Source organism: Chiroxiphia lanceolata, chromosome 11 (assembly GCF_009829145.1).
Source record: "Chiroxiphia lanceolata isolate bChiLan1 chromosome 11, bChiLan1.pri, whole genome shotgun sequence".
Taxonomy (NCBI): Eukaryota; Metazoa; Chordata; class Aves; order Passeriformes; family Pipridae; genus Chiroxiphia; species Chiroxiphia lanceolata.
In genome coordinates, this window is record NC_045647.1 from 12,619,857 (window position 1) to 12,640,002 (window position 20,146).

General features: G+C 45.7%; 1 protein-coding gene across 1 annotated transcript in view; it reads right to left on the reverse strand.

Moving 5' to 3' along the window:
* Positions 1 to 660: 660 nt before the first annotated feature.
* FLNB (filamin B) overlaps positions 661 to 20,146 on the reverse strand; it is a 71,973-nt gene continuing 52,487 nt past the window's right edge. The window contains 17 exon segments of the mRNA XM_032699390.1: positions 661 to 2,458; positions 3,189 to 3,392; positions 4,344 to 4,562; positions 6,964 to 7,140; positions 8,176 to 8,308; positions 10,112 to 10,227; positions 10,318 to 10,455; positions 10,898 to 11,164; positions 11,759 to 11,881; positions 12,190 to 12,342; positions 12,934 to 13,137; positions 13,512 to 13,670; positions 13,824 to 13,997; positions 14,487 to 14,615; positions 16,122 to 16,262; positions 17,151 to 17,253; positions 19,797 to 20,044. Of these exon segments, the coding sequence (XP_032555281.1) occupies positions 2,271 to 2,458; positions 3,189 to 3,392; positions 4,344 to 4,562; positions 6,964 to 7,140; positions 8,176 to 8,308; positions 10,112 to 10,227; positions 10,318 to 10,455; positions 10,898 to 11,164; positions 11,759 to 11,881; positions 12,190 to 12,342; positions 12,934 to 13,137; positions 13,512 to 13,670; positions 13,824 to 13,997; positions 14,487 to 14,615; positions 16,122 to 16,262; positions 17,151 to 17,253; positions 19,797 to 20,044 (2,876 nt within the window). The 3' untranslated portion in view covers positions 661 to 2,270.

The window sequence follows — 20,146 nt, forward strand, 5'->3', positions numbered from 1 at the left end:
GGTTACACAGGTGAGACGCTCTCAAGGTTTACTCACCCCAACAGCTGTATCCAGGTTATTTTGTTTTGTTTAAAAACATTAAATAGGAGGTTCATGCTGACGTAGCACAAGGCTAATGAAACACAGTTAACTATAAAAAGGAAATAATCTGATAAACCTGGGGCAGGAAAGTCCTTGGCAGCCACTGCATCTCAGGTTTCACTGGGGCTTTCAGCAGGAGTGTGTTTGGGAAAACATCTGCTGGTTTCCATGGCCGTGTGCCGGAGCTGCCGGCCCCAGGTGCAGGGAGACACCTTCTGCAAACAACCCCAGGGAGCCTGAAGGAACAGGGGGTGCCACTGGAGTGCCCTGGGATCAGACTGATAACCCAGCTGGCAGCTCAAGGGACACACCAGTGCCAGCTCCACTGCCCCCGTGCCTGGGGTCTGCGCAGGGGCAAAGGGGCACAGGGTGTTTATGCCGTGGCTTAAACTTCTGGCATTTTGTTTTAAGGAAAAAAAAGGAGTTTAGAGTTAAAAAAAAAAAAAAAAGAATAGCACTGAGGTAGCCAAATTTTCATGGCTACCTGCAGGGCCCATGGGCTATCCGGTCTGCCTGAAGCTGCTATGTGGTGTAGTTTCAGTTTGAACTTTACTGACTACATATGAAAGGAATCCAATATTGTTTTTAACATGCACATTTTAATGAAGCAAACATTTCTATTTAATAAGTTATAACATACAATTTTACAATCCTGTATTTTTATTCCAGTTTATTTTGTTTTAAATTCCTACTTTACAATGTAGTGAGCATTTCACATTAAGGCACAAAAAAAAGCACAGTAAAAAAACCCTCAATGTTCCTTTATTTTCCCAATGACTGTGCTGGAGAGTAGTGCATCCACATGTAACTACAGAACCATAAGCATGAACTTCTCCCAAGGGACAGTGACATTTCAACAAATCCTACCTTCTCTTAGTTGCAGAGTTAAAGCTCATTAGGAGAGTCTACTAAAGCCCCAGCAGCTGACAGCAATTCAGATATGCACTTGGGAAGGAGCGTGGAGCAATCCGGGACAAACAGACAAGTTATAAGGAAGTTTCCACTCCCTGACCCTCCTCAGCAATGCCTGTTGCAGCACAAAGGGGATTTCAGAAGACACGTGTGCTTCAGGCATGTCCTTGGACTGAGACACAAAAAAACACCTTGGACCAAAGATGGGTCTGTTCATGGTACTATTGCTATTATTTGTACTGCTATTACGGGTAGGTTCACACACCCTCCCTCCCTCCCCACACCCCACTGCAGCTGTGGGTCCCCTTCCCAGGCTGGTTTCTTTGCACCATCTCAACTACTCCTCAGGCCCGTGGCCTCCAGGGAAACTGCTGGTCATCATCCCAACACACCGTGGTGCTCTGTCCTGCAGCAGCTGTGGGTCACACAGGCGAGAACTATCCCTGGCTCGGCAAGTTTAGGGGATTTACTTAACCCAGCCAATCCAGGGGCTTGTTCTTAAATAAAAAGAGTGTGGGGAGTTACCTGTAAAGTTACAGAAACATCACCAGAATCCCAAGCTAATTAAAAACCGCATTGCTAGCATCATGGACAAAAAGCTACCTGTCTAGAGTTACAAAGCATTAATATAGAAAGGCTGAAAGCTTCCAGGAAGTCGATTTCAATCTGCTTTTGGTTTTCTGTAAAAGATAAACTTTTTCTAAATGTAAACCACTAGCAGAGCATTTTCAGAAACATTTTAAATTTGAGTGGTAAAGCCACTTATAGTAGCTTTTTATAATGTTAAGCGTTAAAATTGATCAAGTATAGAAAGGCACCTATTATAGTACCAGTTTTACCTCATTTCTTTACAGAAAAGAATTTGAACTGGGGACAGCCCAAGTCATATTCCATAACTAAAATGTAAAGTCTCCAGTCAAATAAAATCAGTAGTTAAGATACCCAATTACAAAGACAAATTCCAGTTTTCAATTAACATCCAAAGTCTTTAACATCCGCAAGGGAAATTAGTGTCTAGTCATCCATATGATTCTCCGAACATTAAAAGTGACCCGGACAGTACTGCAAAGGTACAATTTGAGGAGGATATTAAATAGATTGACATCAGGTTGGTAAGTAGGATAGAAGTGAAATGCTTGTACAAAATAGTTACAGAGTTTACATCTGACTGTATTGAAATGTGAGCCGTGTGTATCTAGATACTGCATTTTGCAACAGGACTGCACCCAGGATAACTCTGCATCTGGACTGCAAACACAGAGGGAGACTGGTGCTGTTTATGGAACAGTGACATGGAAGGGACTCCCGGGGATGTGCTCGTCACCCCATTTCACTGCCAGGACATAGTCACCCCTCTCCTTGACGACGTAAGTGACGTTGTACTGATGGCTGCCCAAATGCTTGATGGACACCTCTTCGCACGGTATTGTAGGTCCGTGGACACCGACCAACAGCATATTGGAACCTACAGCAAAATAACAGACTGTCAACATTCCTGAGCTTAAATAACCCAGCATGGTTGTACCATAATATACTGGCTCTGTAACACACGGATTTTGTTATTTCAGTTCACAGAGTGGTAGTCTGAGGTATGGTTCAGCTAATTTGGTATAAGAAGGAATTTTATTTTAAAAAGCTTTCAACCTCATAGAGGCAAGGGTTTATTTGAGCATTTTGCCAGATCTGATAGGGTACCACTATCTAACTAACTAGAGCACAGGAGACATCAATGCTGCTTGTGAAAACGAGCTGGCACTGCTTTACAAGTACTTCATCAGAAGTTAATAGCAGGGGCCAGTGAACACAGCTGGCCTGTAATCCACCCTCCACAGAGCTCCTGGATGATGCTGATGATGCTGATCAGTGCTCAAGGCAAATGGGAACACCGTGCATTAAATGCTACAATGCACCACAAGGGTTGCTTAAGTTCAGCAACCTGTTTGTTCTCATGCCATAACCCTGTGGTTCTTTCAGGTGCACCTGGCTCAGATGAAGTCATTTGGAGAGGAATTGGCATCTTTACAGACTCTATATTAGGACTGACTCAGTGAGTACAGTGTAGTATTTAGAGTTTTTCTTTAGAATCAGATCAACACCTCAAGCTCTGAATTTCAACTCTGCAAGTTGGTTTAGAGGAAAAAACAGCCCAGCTAAACCACCCACCCTGAACATCCAGCTGGATTCTGCATCCATACCTGCTTTGCTGCAGTCCACAGAGAAAGAACTTTTCTGACCCACAAAAGCCTTTGAGAGTCCTGCTCCACGGGAAACCACTTTGCTAGCATCCGAGGTGGATTTGGGAATGGCGCTATAGCAAGTTTCAGTGGATGACCTCGTCACCGACTCCACCAGGATGGAAGAAGTTTCGTTGGCACTGCCTGGGCTAACCAGTCGCTGTCCTGGAAACAGAGAAGATTTCTGACATTCAGATTTGCCCCATCTGAAAGGCATTCACAAGGAGGTTTCAAAACCCTCCTAATGACTAGCATGCATTCTGCATCCAAAATGCATTTTTGAAGAGGAGCAATTTCCTACTTGGGTTTTTAAGCTGACATCTTCCAGCACCACTGGCAGCAATCCCATCCCAGAGCCCTCAAGTGGTTGAAGGACCACAGGAACTTCAGGATTCATTAAGCAAAGCTAGCTTAAGAAGAGTTAATTGTGCTCCAATCACCAAATGGCAAAAATTAAACTTGAGTTGGCAGAAAAGCAGGTGCAATTTTGCAATAACCCATTTTGAAAGCAGAGCGTGTCCCAGCCTGGGGAAGTGCAGTCCCTGCCGCCCTCTCCCAAGAACATCCCTGCACTTTGGGCACCAGGAGAGGGCTCACTAGCTCAGGGGCAGCAGCAGAGATGAGCTCCAGCCTGTGCTTAAACACAGTGGTGAAGAGAAAACAAGCTTCCTAAACCGGCCTTCCTCACATCATCTAAAAGCCTCCCAGATGTTACTGATGTTTGGTTAGGTGACACCTGCACCAAAATTAGACCAAGAGAGGCATCACTTATGCCACAGGCAAGCAGGTTTCAGGCTTTGGGGGGAAAATGGGTGAATAAGTCATATTTCCCTACTGCCAGTGCAACACCCTGACGCTAGATCAGGATTTAATATTCCCCCATGAAGCTATTTTATGGCCCACCACTGAGTCAAGCTGGTAAGCTCCATGACTGTTGCTCTTATAGCTGCTCCTAGATGAGAGCCCTCATCTAGGCTTTGGAGGTGATAGGGAAAAATGTTTTTCTTCTCATGCTTTTGGGCATCTAGACCAGAATGCCACTGTCTCAAGAGGGACGTATTTGCTGAATGACACGAGCTGCTTCAGGCACACAGTAAGTACTGGTTAGCTTTTTACCTGTAACCTTTGCCTTGAAGGGGCTGCCCACTATGTGGTTAGGTCCACCATATTTAACTCCAATTAAATAGTTTCCTGGAGCCATGGGTGTGTACATGACTTTGTAACCTTCTGGAGTTTCCTGGCAGTCCATTTTCACCTTTGATGGCCCTTCAATTGTAACAGAGAGGGTACCTGGACCAGCCTTGGTCGTGTTAATGAAAAACTCCGACTGCAGTCCTAGAAAGATGTAGCACAGTAAGACACACTCTTCCTCACACCCACGTTACACATGCAGCCTCAGTCATTAAATAGGAAGGGGTAATTCGGTGCAAGATCAGGCTGCCCAAGGCTGCAGGCAGGGAGGGACACCACATCCCCCCGCCCCACATCCTCTCACAGGCAAGTCCCAGCCAGGGGCTCTGCACCCCTGGAAGTCTCCCCAGCTTCATCCTGCTCCCTTCTCTGCTTGGTTATGTGACTGTGTGGGACAAGGGATCATGAGAGCCCTTCAGGACTGAAATGGAAGTAATTCACCATCAAAAAACTGGCTTAGAGAGAAAGCAAGAGCCTTTCTCTTGGGTGTCAGAGCCCACACTAACACAGCTCCAGCATGTATAAATTCGGAGAGCTCAGAGCTGTCTTGCTGCCTGGACCACAAATCAGCACTGAAGAGCCTACAGGAAAGCAGGAGAGACAAGGGGCAGGAGATCTCCTGGAGGAGATGGGTGTCTGAACTGCTTGGCAACAGCACTCCAAGCAGTTTGTGGAAACAAAAGCTTGTTTAATTACAGCATCTGGTTAACACAGCTGAATTATTGCTGCTAATACTAAGCCAATGACACAATGCCAACAACACAAGAAAAAATTAAATAAGGCTTTCAGCCCCCAAATAATTTACTGTCAAACTCTGGCTTAAAATATTTATGATCTTTGGGCTGTAGCATGAGACACTGCTGAGAAGGAATAAAGTGCTCGAGCTCACTCAAAATCAGGACGGCCATGGGAAAGTTTACTGCTGCTGCGACAGAAGCATGCAGACATGGGAATAAACTAGGGAGAAGTTTGTAGCCTCCCCACACAAGAGGCTGCTGTGTCGCAATGCTGGAAGAGCCCAGTTCCCACAGACGATTGTGCCATCTTACAGTGCTCCAGCAGCCCATGTCCCCGGAACTGCCTGCCCAGGAGGTCAGGCATCAACCTGCAATGCCCCGCTCCACTGGAAGGAAGTTAATTCCCAAAGCCAGCAAGCTGCACAGCTGCTCACTAAGACTTCTTGCTCCAGAGTCACTGTTTTTCCCTGTGCCCCAGATGAAGGCTCGCATTGTTGCAGGCTGCAGGCACGCAGCCCTCCTGGGGGATGGTTCAGGTGCTCAGCCACTGGCTATTGAAACCCCTACACTGGGTCATTGTTCAGAAACGCTGCTCGGCAGCTCCCAGGGCACCGGGCCTTTGGCAGCAGCCAGGATTCAACAACGGGGCACAGAGTAACTTTACTGAAGTTAAACAGTCTATTTAGATTTAAAACAACCCCAAGCACCTTTATAGATGGAGAAAAATTCCCCTGTCCCTGATGCATCAGTGGCTAAGTATTAATGAGTGCTTTTGTTTCCACCTATTAAAGCAGCACAGGCTGTATCTTTATTTTATGTGGTGTATCCGCATGTTTCCAAAACCAACTGCTTGGTTTCTCCAGAACACCAGAAGCTTTAACTGAATAACTGCAGTATTTTTTTTCCCAGGGAGAAAAAAGGTAATGAAATGGAATCCACAAGACACAGCAGTAGATGGGATAAGAGGAACTAGCTATTCCCTTGCATAACAAAAGGAAAGAAAAATAATCAGTTTTACTCTGCTATTCACCTGTGTGTGTGGCCTGAGCAAGCACACAATTAAATAAATCAATGTACATATCCTGGAATGTTTTCATACTTTCTTACTAAGGCCACCAATCATAGAAATGAAAAAACAAACCCTAAACTCTACATTCTTGAGTTGAGAACTATCAGATGAGGAAACCGCAGCAGACACCGGGGTGTCAGATTTCCGAGAAGAGACTGTTCATGCTGCATCTGAAGCACACAGCCAACACAACAATCCACTGTTCTCCCCAGGGTTCACACATCATACTACATTTAACTTGAAATTTCTTAGAGCTGCAAGCACTGAAGGGAAGGTAACAGGGTACACCCTGGTACCCATTTAATTAACAGGGGCACACAAGTTAAACAAGATTTCTTCCACTAGACAGCCAACTCAGACATTGTGTTCATGCGTGGAAGGGAGCCAGAGCATCTCCAGAGCTCCAAGGGACCACCGAGGTGGAGCTCAGCTAACTGGCAGAGTTAGCCCAGCTGCTAACCAGCAGTTCCACTGAACGCACGCTGCAGCTGCTGATTTACACAAGTTTTAAGGTTGTTAAGGCTCAGTATAGCCTGCAGACTTGTAAGTGATGGTTATAAGATATGAGGAGCATGCTAGAAAGCAAAATTAGCCTGTGCTCAGGTCAGCAGAGAATATGGGTTAGTTCAGCTGCCTTAGCAGGCAAAGTCATGTAAAAATATGCCTAGGAACAACTTCTGCGTGTGCCTCAAAGCCAAGTGCAAACACGTCTGTATCGGAGCTGTAAGAGGAGGGTTACCCGTGGTGCCGCTCTCCAGGCCGGATCCGTAGGCCGTGACCAGCGTGGGATTGCCCGCCTGCCCGGGCTCGCCCACACGCACTTTGAACGGGCTGCCCACGACGTGGCTCCCGTTGAACTTCACGTCGATGGAGTGGACGCCGTTCTCGTGGGGGATGAACCGAACGGCGTACTTATCTGTGAGAGAGAAGTGGCTTTTCTGACATATCAGAGATAACAATCGAACAGTAAACCAGCAATTAAACCCAACTGGTTAGCAACCCAGGCTTCTGTAATGCTTTGACATGTTTTGGTCCCAGGTTTAGTGAACTCAGCTACACAAGCTGCTAAGCTCATATTTAAGTAGGAAAATGCTGTATTTATTGCAGGAGGTGTTACAGATTGGATTTTCACCTTGTTTACTAGGACCTGATCTCAGCTGTCATCTAGTCTGCAGGGTGAATTTTAGAGTTATTTGCCTCACTCGTGCACTAAACATGACAACTGAATCACAGCCCAACCTGTCAGCAGCTGAGGGAGCAGTGCAGAGAAGAAAAGCAGCTGGTCAGAGCAAGCCAAATCTCACCAGTGGGCTGAGCATGCTGCTCTGACACCACAGACACGGCACCTTTATCTAATGAAGTAATTTAGCAACTTGCTGATATTTAACATTTTTGATTGCGTGTTAACTCAGAGGAGGCACTGATCTCCCCCAGCTGGACAGCTGCTGTCTGTCCATAGTACAGGCCATAACTCATAGAGACTTCAAGTGAAAAAGAAAAGCTCATTGCTGAAACAGGTGTTGAGCTTTCTGTAGTGTTTGCTTATAGTCAGCTTCCTTGACATTTCATATGAAGGAGTGAGTGCAAGTTAAAAATAAACTATTAGTCAAAGATGGAAGCATAGCTTTGAAAAATAAACTTCTCCCCATCATATTTTTCCCACATCATATTTCATTTATGATTAATATTGCTGTACCTTCACTGGCAGGCCAAGACTTAAATGTCTGTACTTTACACAAATGGGGGTCGGTCAGTTCATCTGCTATCTAGGAAAAGCATGGATGTAACCCTGACTGAACAGCTTTTGACACCAAGAAGTAATTTTTGAAGCAAGGTGCTCATCCCTTGGGTACACTGTTCGCAAGCCAAAGAAACTGAATTCCCTTGCTTTGGGACAGCAAATGTTTTGGAGGTCAGTCAGTTTGTTATGACACCATAAAGCTGTGCTCACCTGGCTCCAGCTCAGACACATGGCACTCTTCGACAGCTCCAGAGGGGCTGTGGACTTTAGCGTCGATCTTGCCCTTTGCCCCGTTCAGCCTTATAGCAAAGGATGCCGGCTGATTAACTTTTAATCCAGACTCCTGAGAATGCAACAGTCAGATTATCAAATTTAAACTTCTTGTTTCAGACAGCACAAGATTTGTGGCAGGGAAATAACCGCTTCAGCATGAGGGTTTTTTTAGGTTTCAACAAAAGGCATAATGTTGTTACTTGCATTAACGCTCAAATCAGCTCTCTTGCCTCTTAGGGGGTGGCTGATTCAGGAGTCACCCACACTGGCTAGGCTGACTTCTCCCACGGTAACACGGGTTTTTGGAAGCCTGACGGCTCTGCCACATCAAAGAGAGACAGGCTTACAAGACTAGTCACCCGTTATCGCTGAGGTCAGTCCTCAGTATTCAGGCACTTGATTTAAAAGATGCTTAAGCTATAGCTCCATTTTCACAACCCATTCACTCATTCCAGATTCATTCAGGGAAAAGCCTCTGATAATCCAGTTGTCTGAAAGAGTAATATGCATGTTTATATTTGCCACAAGAGGCTGCATTTAGAACGCCACCACAAGATGTCTTAAACATGAGAAAGCAATTTAAAACATGAAACCAGATGTTGCGGTGCTGTCAGGCCGTCGGTCGAACAGCTCCACATCTGAGCTGCAATGGTCCTCAACCAGCACAGCACATGCAGTTATCTACCAGTAACATCTCATGTTTAACATACTTTACCTGATTTTGTTTTCAACTAAATCCTGAAGAGGAAAATAAATGCAACTGAGTAGAACTGAGGTACAACGTATAAACAAGTCCCTGATGTGGGTTTAGTGGAGGCTGATGCTGCACAATGCACTCCGTTACCAAATACTCAGCTTTATCTGCCTCTCCAGGACTTAACTGAAGTGAGTATTCCTGTCAAAGAGTCTTTAAATGAAACACAAGGTAAACATCAATACCACAGTGACTAATTAACGCCCTTGTAACTCCTGGTTAGAAGAGATACTATTGGATCAGGCTGTCATGGTTCATTTTTACAGCTGAGGTGGAGAAGTCCTGCAGCCTAGGTAAACTCCTGGGAACCACAGCTGGGTTAGCCAAAAAACCATAGCTGAAAAAAAAGCCTCAATTGAAGTACTAATCACCACTCAATGAGGACTGAGGTACAGTATATTTAGACACAGATTCTCAGTCTCACATCCAAGCTTCTGGTTTTGGAGATTTTAGTCAGGCCTTTAATGTTACTTGTATTTTAATGCCTGTAACCACACACACACAAATGACATGGTGAGTTTAGCAGATGATCCCAGACCAGTTACAAAGCTGTGACTCACTCTGAGATTCGCTACCGCTCATGAATCACGTGAGCTGTGACTGTGTGGTTTCATGACATCAGCCAGAGCAAATCTGCACCCCAACCTCACCATGGGGCCCCCTCTGTCTGCCCAGCCAGGCTGCAGTGACATTCCAGCCACACAGCCCTACACTACCCATGGAAACCCAGCTGCTCTTCTGTGGGCCAACCAAGGAACCCAGTGCCAGCATGATCACTGGTAGTTCACTTCCATGTTTCAGTTCTCCTTTGCCCTCCCCTAGCTAATGGGGTGGGAAACACTTTTTAACTCCTCCAATGGTATTTCTGTAGCCTCTTGTTCCTAATTCCCAAGTGTCATTATCTGTAATACACTCAGTTGAGCCTTCTGCCTTTGAATTCTGGCTTGCCAGAGGGGAGCCAGCTGCCAAAAACCTCTCTGGCTGCAAGCTGAGCTTGAAAACAAGCACCAACCAAGGCAAGACTTTTACTAAGAAGAAATGACAACCATTTTGGTCTTGGAGAACAAGGACGAAATCAGTCTGTGTGGTAAGTTGTAGAGATGTTTCCTTATGTCTCACCTGAAGACTAGTGACAGTGAGCCTGCGAGCATCATCGGAGGGGGCGATGACAGGAACCAGGTAGGGGCTTTCAGGAATGTGCTCATCATTGAACTTTATGGACACCTCATAGTTGCCTGCAGGGAGAAAAGAAGCAATGAGTGTCCTTACTTTCTTTGAAAGTCACATTCAATGTTGTTTCCCTATGATCTGGTCTTGGTACATACCTGGCTCTTGAACTATGTATGATGCACCACATGATCCATCTTTATGGTCATCAAAGGTGATTTCTGCTTTACTTGGGCCTTCTACAGCAATAGATAGTCCTCCAGCTCCAGCTTCCCGTGTCCATATACTGAACTCAGCTGTTGAAGCATACGAGCACACAAGACTAAGTTTGCTGCTGCTGGGTTGCAGCTTCTTCCTAACAGACTGTGCAGTATCTCATACTTAAATGTATCATCATTGTCCTATCAACCTGGGACATACTGCTCAGCAGTTTCTCCAGAAGGCTCCTATTAGCCTTGAATTAGCCTATCAGCCCTGTATAACACACCTCACAACCTCGAGTTCACCTTGTGAGAGCAGTCAGTTTCCAAAATGTGGATTTCCAGACTTTTCCATTCACATGACACAGCAATATTATTTCTCCATGTTTCTCCACTGGCCACCCCTGGCTTGAGGCAACCCCACAGTGTTACATCAAGCTCTGCTCAAACTCTCAGAGAAGAGGCCAACAGAAACTAAAACCCTGCACTGCAGAGCTGCACACAGCACACTGGAGCCTAGTGAGAGCAGAGGACTCACCTGGAACACCTGTCTCTCCACGCTCGAGCCCCGGGCCTCCAGCTCTCACTTTATGGGCTCCTCCCTCGCCCAGTGGCCCCACAGTGAACTGGAAGGGGCTGCCTGGCACTGGCTGCCCTCTGTATTTGACATCCACAGTGTGGACTCCCATTTCTTGTGGCACAAAGCTGACGCAGTAGGTGTTTTTGTCAACCTCTGAAATTTCGGCATTGAAGTTTCTCCCAGAGGGACTAGTTACCTGTGCTTCCATATCTCTACAGTCAATTTCTAACAAGAAGAGAATAAAAAACATGCAGATTAGAAAGTTACAAGGGGTTTTGGTATTTTGTTTTTGGAAGCAGGACCTGAGCTGAAGTGATTACACAGTACAAATGACAGAAGAGGCACATAGGTGCCCATTCGTATGCTCAGGCAGGTGTGTGCTGCCAAGCAGCAAGCCCGGCCAGTTACAGTTTCCCAGTTAAGCTCCCTCTACAGAGGCAGATTAAGTGGTTGGAAAAGTGCAGCCAGCTAAGCCTGGCCTACGTGATTCACAGTTTCCAGACAGCAATACAAACATTTAACAGCCTACATGATGATCTTAAACCCCTGGAGCCAGGGTGAGCTGTGCAGCCCATTCCCCAGCCTGCTGCACACACAGTAAATTAAATTAAGGCCTCTCTGGTATTTATTTCTCCATACGTTGATCATGGTCATGTTTATTTTTAACCATTCAAAGAGACACACTACCGGTGTTTCTTCCCAAAACTATCTTAATATGAGGATGTCTTCACAACACTGAAGTTTGTATTTCTGCTTCAGGTGCACCCAAGCTACACAAGTGCAAGTTGTGGTTTTGGGGATAAGGATGTTGCTGCTTACCTGGGATTTTTAGGTTCAGATCACATACGCTTCCTACTGTTGCAACAGAGGGAGCTCGTCTTGTTCGTGTGATGCTCTCCTTAACTCTTCCTTCACCACTTATCTTCACACTGAATGGGCTGCCTGTAAGTACAACAGCAAGTCATTTCTCCTCTGCTCATTACACACTGCACTGAGGGGACAAGTGAAAGCTTCCTCTGACTTGTAGGGGATCATAGGGGAAGTTTTACAGCTAACAGTCAGGTCCAAGTGAAATACACCCATGGAAGCAGAACAGTTTCTGATGCTTGCTGCTTGTGGAGGACCCCCTCGAATCTTTGGGACTTACAGTGCAAGCCAGATCACACAGCCCACCCACAGTTCCAGGGACTGGTCAGCTAGGTAGGACTTCAGTTGTACTAACCAAAAATTTGCCCAACACTTTCGCTTACCTGGAATATGTTCATCTGCAAATTTAGTGGACACAATGTACACGCCAGGTACAGTTGGAAAATAGGACACTTTGCAAGTTCCATCTTCTAGATCTTCAGTTTGGATCTCTACCTTGCTGGGTCCTTCAACTGCCAGTGAGATCCCACCATAACCTACAATACACGTAAGTTAGCCTCGGATTTCCATAGCTCTACTCTAAACCTGACATTAAATAGTTCAAACCCATAGCAGTAGGATTGTATCATAATGGGCACACAGGAATTGCATGATGCCTTAATGACATTTCTGTACTCCTAATCAGTCAGATATTGAAGGCACAGCATGCATTCAGCTCCTAAAATCCTCTGACCATATCCCTTTTATTTTGTTAATATTGAAAAGTTATCTTCAAAGCTAAAAGGTTATCCAAGGCTCCACATTAAACTAACAGGGAAATACCTTCCTCATTTCCTTCTTTGTTTCCCTTCCATTCTACCAAATGATACTAGAACCAGCACCATCAAATGAAAAACTTTTATCAGTGCCCCAGTGACAGTCCCTGCTGGCTGTAACCGAAGACATCAGCCAGGACCATGCAAAGTGTATTCTAAGTTAATAGTGTTGTCTGTAGTTAATAACTGACAATGACCATGATCTTTAACACACTTTTTGCAGCTGGTGATCACACATGAGGGGGCAATGCTCTCATGTAGAGTGGGTATGTATCTCATAGCATCTCACAGTCCCTTTGCCATGGAACTGACCTGCATCTCTTGTGTCTACAATGAAGTCACACATTTCAAAGGTTCGTCCTTCTACCAAGCCACGTCCAAAAACTCTTGCCCGTCTGGCATCCCCGATCTCAGACTGGACCACCATGATTGTTACAGGGCTGTTTGGTACATGGCTCCCATTTTTCTTGATGCTAACCAGATGTTCTCCTACTTCCCGTGGAATGAATGAGATGCCTATGAAGCAGAGAAATATGACTAATTTTTTCAGGTTTTATTCATGTTATACTTGATTTAAATGCCTTAATCACACCAAGAAATGAAATACTGGAAGAGTGCTCTCTTCACACATGTTGAAGTGTTGCTCTCAAGTGGACCACAAAGCCATTCATATATGCTGACAAAACCCACTTCAATTGCAACCTGACATGTCACATGCAACCTAAGACAAGGTCATTCTTCACGGTCTTCTGTCTTTGGGGAACTGTACCAAACACTATCAACCACTTGGTTTGACAAGACTCTCCTGGGAAGGAGCAGAGAAGTCAGTGATTTTACATGCCAAAGCAAATTGGAGCAAAGACTACCCCTACTAATCTCTCAGAGCTTACCAATGTGGTTATTGGGCAGCCTCTTCAGAAGACAAGGCTCATCACGACCAGATGGGGCTTTAATGCTGGCTGTTAGGAGACTGAGGTCAGTCTCATTGATGTCCAACATAAAGTCAGCAGCAGAACCAAGCTTAACCTGAGACCGTCTTCTGTTATCATCTGAATACATAAACAGAAACAAGTCACAAAACTTTACAAGGTTAAGTGCAGAACAAGTCATAGGACTTCAAATTCCTGCCACAAACCAGGTCCCCCATGCTATCAGACGTTAACTTTTAATATGAAGTGCTTCCCAAAGTCTCAACTTTATACCTGTGATCTTAGCCGTGAATGGGCTGCCTGGAATGTGTTTGTCATTGTACTTGACCAGGATGCTGTAGTTCCCAGGCAGAGTAGGCAGGTACGTGACTGTGCACGTCCCATCTTTGTTATCAATGCAGCTGATCTCTGCTTTTGAAGGTCCTTCAATAGCCAAGTCCAGCCCACCTAGGAAACAAGGAGAACGGCACTTCTGTAAATCTTTGTGCACATCAAGTCCAAAGACTCGGTCCAATGAGAAAGATCAATACTTGGTACTTAAAATGCAACTTAAGATGTGTGTTTTCAAAGGACAGCAGCAAAACCAGGTCAGGCCAATCCACTAAGGCCACAGCTCTATTCAGTCTGTTAGATTTACCTAACAGTGATTCCACACCCAGTCATCACCCACTAGATTTAAGCTGCCTTCAGTTTATTTTTAATTTAACAAACCATTTGCACCCTGTACCACAGGATACATCTAGATACATCTATTGCTCTTGGGAAGCAGTAATAAAACAGTTTTTACTGCAAGTTACAGCCTGATATTTGCACAAGTCATTTGTATCATATCAGAGGCTCATAGTTGGACACAGGAATGGAAATTACCGCCAGTGTGCATTACACCACCAAGAAGTTCCTAGTTTAGGGTAGGATGGGTTTAAAGGACAGACTTACCTTCTCCTGCATCTTCCGTGACAATGGTAAAAGTTGCTGGTTTATTGGCAACCCCGTAAATGAGGCCAGGCCCATATGCAGACACACTGCCACTGTTGGGGTAATTCACATAGAACTGCAGAGGGCTCTCTAAAGGAAAAAAAAACAACCAAAAGAGGCACTTTTAAGGATGAGTGGCCTGGACTACAAGAACTGATAACAATGTTCTTCAATGCCCTTCTCACTACTTGGTATCTGAAAAACCTTTATGTGACTGTAATGCATTTAAAAATCAAATAAGCCTCCCCTTCCACCCTCAAATTGTACTTCTTCACAATTTGTTCCACATTCAGTCATGAAAAAGTGTTCCTCAAATTACCAAAAATAAGTTTCAATGATGTTGTAAATGGTCTTGTTCATTGCAAGTTTATTTTTAGCACATTAAATCAGAACATGACTCAGAAGCAGGCTTTCAGTTCAGGCAGAGATTCTGAATTTTGGTAGCTCAGAATTAGGAACTAGCACAGCACATTGTCTGACTCAATGAACCTGAACCAGCAAATTTGAAGGGTATCCAAAAACGTGTTTGCCAGCCTCAGATTAGCTAAGCTGGTGCACAAGAACAAAAAGTACAGTCACCAACAGCCAATAATGGCTTCAAAAGAAGGCACAAATAGCTCTTCAGTCCAAAGCTAAATTTTGCAGCTGAGACAGCAGCAGATTTGATTCGTGACAGCCTTCAAGAAGGCAACATCATCCTTCTGTCCTGGTGCAGGGTATTGGTCTTACTGAATTAATACATCCAAGAGTTCAGCACTTATGGAGGTTCTATACCCATACAAGCGCTGAAGAGACTGAAGTAGCACCATGCACTGCATCATCAAGCTCCCTGTTTCAGCCAAAGTTATCCTGTGTTTCTGTACACCAACAGAACCAGCAGCCCCGCTCAAACAGTGCTGAAGGTATTTTGTCTCATGTCTACACATCTTCCTACAGATCTGCCCCTTTCCCCCAGCCCCCACAGGCGGCATGTCCGGAGAACCGCAAGGCAGCTGCAGCCTCCAGGCGAGGCAGAGCTTCCACTGGGGAGCTGGTGAAGCAAGGACAAAAGAAAAGAAAGGGAATGAAAGGCAGTGGTTTCTGTTTGTTAAGAAGCAGCCAGGAAGAAAGAAAGATTACAGCATAGTGTGCATGTGTGTTTTATTTTATTGCAGTGAGATGGAAACAGTAACTATAGTGTTTTAGCCACTCAGTCCTCCCCACCAACTGGAGATTTTCTGCCAATGCAGTTTTAAGGATAAACACACACTGTAACCACTAGTTTTGCTGAGCACCATGGCAGAAAAAATGGAAGTTAGAAAATTGCATGTTTCTTCTTCATAATAAAATGCCACAAAAGCTAGTTCCCAAAACCAAAATCCATTTTAAGCCTGGCTGGTACTATTAAACCACAATGGAAGCTCACATGTGCCAGCACTTACTCCTTTGCTTTAGTTCTCTCTGGACTGCTTGCAGAGGAAGTGCTGCTGAATAATGAGACAATCCAGGCAGTTCTTACTACAGTGTGTACAACTCAGCTATAGAACCTCACCAGGGAGGAGATGCATCAGCAGGACCCTGCACTCGGATTTGCATCACCTGCTTTGTCAGACTCACCTGGGATGTGCTTTCCCATGTACTTTATGTGCATTTCATGCAGCCCGACCTCAGTAGGAGCGTATTTCACTGTAACTGTGCCGTCTTTGTTATCCACGATATCTGGCGTATCCGTCTTTCCAGAGGGCATGTGTACTTCACCTACAAAAGGCCACCATGGGAGTTACAGAAGGAGAAGCCGCCTGCTTCCCCTCTCCCACCCACGGAGAATTGTCTAGCCATTTTAAACAAGCATTTTAAATTGTTAAATGCCTTACCCACAGGCACAAATAGGAGACTAATGGGAACACTAACCAGACATGTTTTCTACTTAAGCTACATGAATACAGCACAGTGGTAGACATCTGGCAAACAGTCCTGTGACCTTACAAACTACAGGCAGGGCTGTTTGCTGCAGCCACTAAGCTTTCCACAGCAAGCCCCAGAAAAGGCACTGAATTACTTTGTAGCAAGATGCTCCATCTCCTGCTCTTTTGAAAAGGAAAGACCAACTGTTCCTTCAAGCTGAGACAGCGCAGGGTTTGGGGTAGGATTGCTGAGCTAGAGGGCAGAGGGGACACAGCCTTTGTGTGCAGGAACTTAGTGCAACCAGGGTGCTACTGGGTGATGCTCTCAGCTGTCAGAGCTGTGGAAGAGGGGTTGCCTACTTTGGAGAAGGTATGTAACAGGATTGCAGGATTAACTGTTTTGCAGCATCTGCTCAAAAAAAATAATGGAGCTTATCAAGGATGCATGTAGCTGCTCCGGAAGGGAAAAAGCAACAACAGACCCTACAGTGCAGGAGCTCACAGCCTAGCACTGAGGACCATGGCAGCACTAAGAATCCCCTCACTTAACTCAAACCATTGGCAGGGTGTATCCTACTCATCCCTCAGCGGGTACCACTTGATGTGAAATTAAACAACTAAGTTGCTGGCAGGATACAAACCTCCCCCACATGCTGTGGTCTGGACCACCCAGACTGATAGCTGCAAATGGATAAACACACTAACAAAAATCATAAACCACCCTGAGAGGCACTCCAGGTACCTGTTATTTCTCCTTTCCTTACAGCAAATGGGATAACCAAATCAAAGGGCCTGAATCCCATGCCATTCATGTCTCCAACAGGGACATAAGCTTCTTCTGTAACCTAAAGGAAGCAAAAAGACAGGTCACTTCAAAAAGGGTGGTGGAGCCAAATGAGCACTGAGCAACTCCCCTGTGAGCACAAGCAGAAGAGAGTGTGCGGTGATTATTGCAGCCAGCCAAGGACTGGGCTCAACCAGAGCAGTGTCCGGCCAAGCTCTCCTTCACAACACCACGCTGCAGAGCAGAGCAAATCAAACACGGCGCAGATGGAAGACATGCTGGAAAAAAGTTAGATATATAAATGGAACACAAAGGGATGGAAGACAATGTAGCACACGCAAGACCCAAAGTGGCTCCATCTGAAAGGATTTAGTTGCTTAAGGCCTGGAAGAGAAAGTGATTTTTAAATGGGGCAGAGTGATTGCAACACAGCATGGACAAAAGAAACAAGTTTCACAATGTGACTCTGAACTCAAGACACTGTGATTTTACTGGGAAAACAAAGCAGTACATTCAGGTTGCTTTTGCCAACAGTAGACATTTCAGAAGTGGAAGCTGTGGGTGCAATGATCCTCTTCGTGTTTAAATGGGAGTTTATTTGGAGACTCCCTTCAAGCAGTAAAGAAAAAACAAGGTCTGGATCCCAAGAACAATTGATGAAACAGAAAGAATGAACACAATGACCAGAGCGATCAAGCAGTCCCAAGAAGCAGGCTGTCATCTGAAATGGAACACAGATGGGGAAAAGCAGCTGAAAAATGTAAAAATTGTGTACCCAAGGGCGGAATCCAGGAGGGGAAGCGCCCACTGGCTCCTGTGACCGTGCGGCGACATCATCTGCATCTACAGCCTGGGCAGGGGTAGAGGCAGGTTAGGTGTTACTAGGTGTTATTCTGGCATGGAGGCATTTCCACCTTTCACAGTTCAGAACACACACTTCTTTCTAGTTCAACATCTTCCTCCCACCGTGTAGCCCTCCCAGTCCTCTCGCCATAGCAAAGACCTGGATCCAGTCAGGGAAGCTGGGAAACTGCCCTTATCTGCAGGCACTGGGCACTGGGGGAAGCCACCAGCAAAGGGACAAGGCCACTACATGCCGCTGTTGAGTGCTTGAGGGGAAGCTGAAAGCTGTGCCTGCACCCTGACAGAACTGAGTATCCAAGTTGCTTTTTTATGGGATTGATGCAGGGAGGGAAGGGAAAGGTTTCAACCTAAGCTGTAAGTCCCTGAGCGCTGCGCAGCATGGTGTGCCAGCTGGGAGGCAGGGGAGCAGGCTGCCGTGGGAAGGCTGCTCTAGCTCATGCACTTGGGGTGAATGACCCAGCCCACATCCAGTCATAGCTGCAAAGCCATTCTTCTGATTCATAGCTGGGACAGCGTTGTCAAGACATGGAATGTGTTTTCCCCTGGTGCAGCCGCTCTTCTCACCAGGCATGCCAAGAGAATGACTTGCAAATTCCCATCTTCCCCATTAATCCTACTGGAGTGGTTGGGGCTGATACCCACACTCCCTTGGCAGCTCCCTTGGGCTCAGCCACCCCAGCCCCTCCTGCCCGTTCACACCACTGCAACCCCCCACTAATGAAATAACCCACTGGAAACTTCTGTTTGGAAAGACTCCACTAAGAAAACCAACACAAAACAGAAATGCTGCTGTTCCAGTGTTCTGTGTTCCCAGCTGAGACACTCAAGTCAAACATGTACTCTATCAGTCGGCTAGGAAGTGGGAATTCTGGTTGGCTGGGAGTGGGCTCCCTGACCTTGTGAGGCATTTCCTGTGGCAACCTTTGAGCAGAGACCAAGGGAGTCACTTTTCTCAAGGAAATCTTCAGACACCCATAGCGATCTGCCAGGGTGACAGGCAGGACGACCCAGCCCCAAGGACTCGTGAGCTCCATCCACACTCAGCATAAGTACTGTCCTGTGGTTTCACAGACTGACATGCATCAGAAGCTGCTTTGGCTGAGATTACAAGACCAGGAATTGTTTTGCCAACATGGAGAGCTGTTCTTCACATGAAGAGCTTCTGTGAGCCCTGAGAGGCACCTAGTCTGCTTCTCAGGGGGCTGGGGTTTTGTTTGCTAAATGTGCTGACGTACTGCACATTGGAAGGAAGATAATTAGAAAGAGGAGGAATTTGGCTATAACAGTTTAACTAGCACTTGCAAATAATTTTAAAGTGTGAGCTAACAGTCTACTTCCCTGGGATCTGTCAGCAGACCATTCCTTATTTTGGGGTCAACTTAATAAGAGCAAGAGACAGAGAAAGCAGAGCTTTGTATCTGACAATGGCTAAAGTAATTAGTTGTAGAAGTTGATTACAACCACCCTTACATCATTTAGAAAAAGAACTACATGGTCAGGAAATGAAAAACAAATTTCTTCAGAGAAGCCAAGTCTTCATCCTCTGATGGCTTCTATCCCGCTTCACTTAACCGTATTGCCTGCTCAAAATAAGCTCTGCAAGTAACAAGGATTCATTAGTTCCTGCTAGCCTAATAAATGTCTGAGCAAACATTTACACACAGAGTTAAACCTATCACTAAATAAAACATGGCAGCAGGAATCCGAGTGGGAGATACTTTTGGAGCAGAGCTGGCTTACCATGACGGTGAAAGGGCTGTTGGGAATGTCCACCCCACCAAAGCGGACATAAATCACGTAGGTTCCTGGTTTGGCGGCAGTGTAAAAGATATCGTAAGTCCCGTCCTCATTTTCAACAACATCTGCTTCAGCTTCTGTCCCATCTGGCGTGAGGACGGTGCACGTCACTTTTCCCTTCCCTGCTGATTTGGCGTCTACCACGAAACCAACCTCCTCACCAGTCTTCACAGTGGGTGCAATTCCAGGACCTACAAGGCAATTTTCATTACAGAAAGCATTCAGAGGACAGTTTTCCCAGGAAGGCTGCCTGCGAGGCGCCTGGGGAGCACGGCACCAAGATGCTCGTCCCA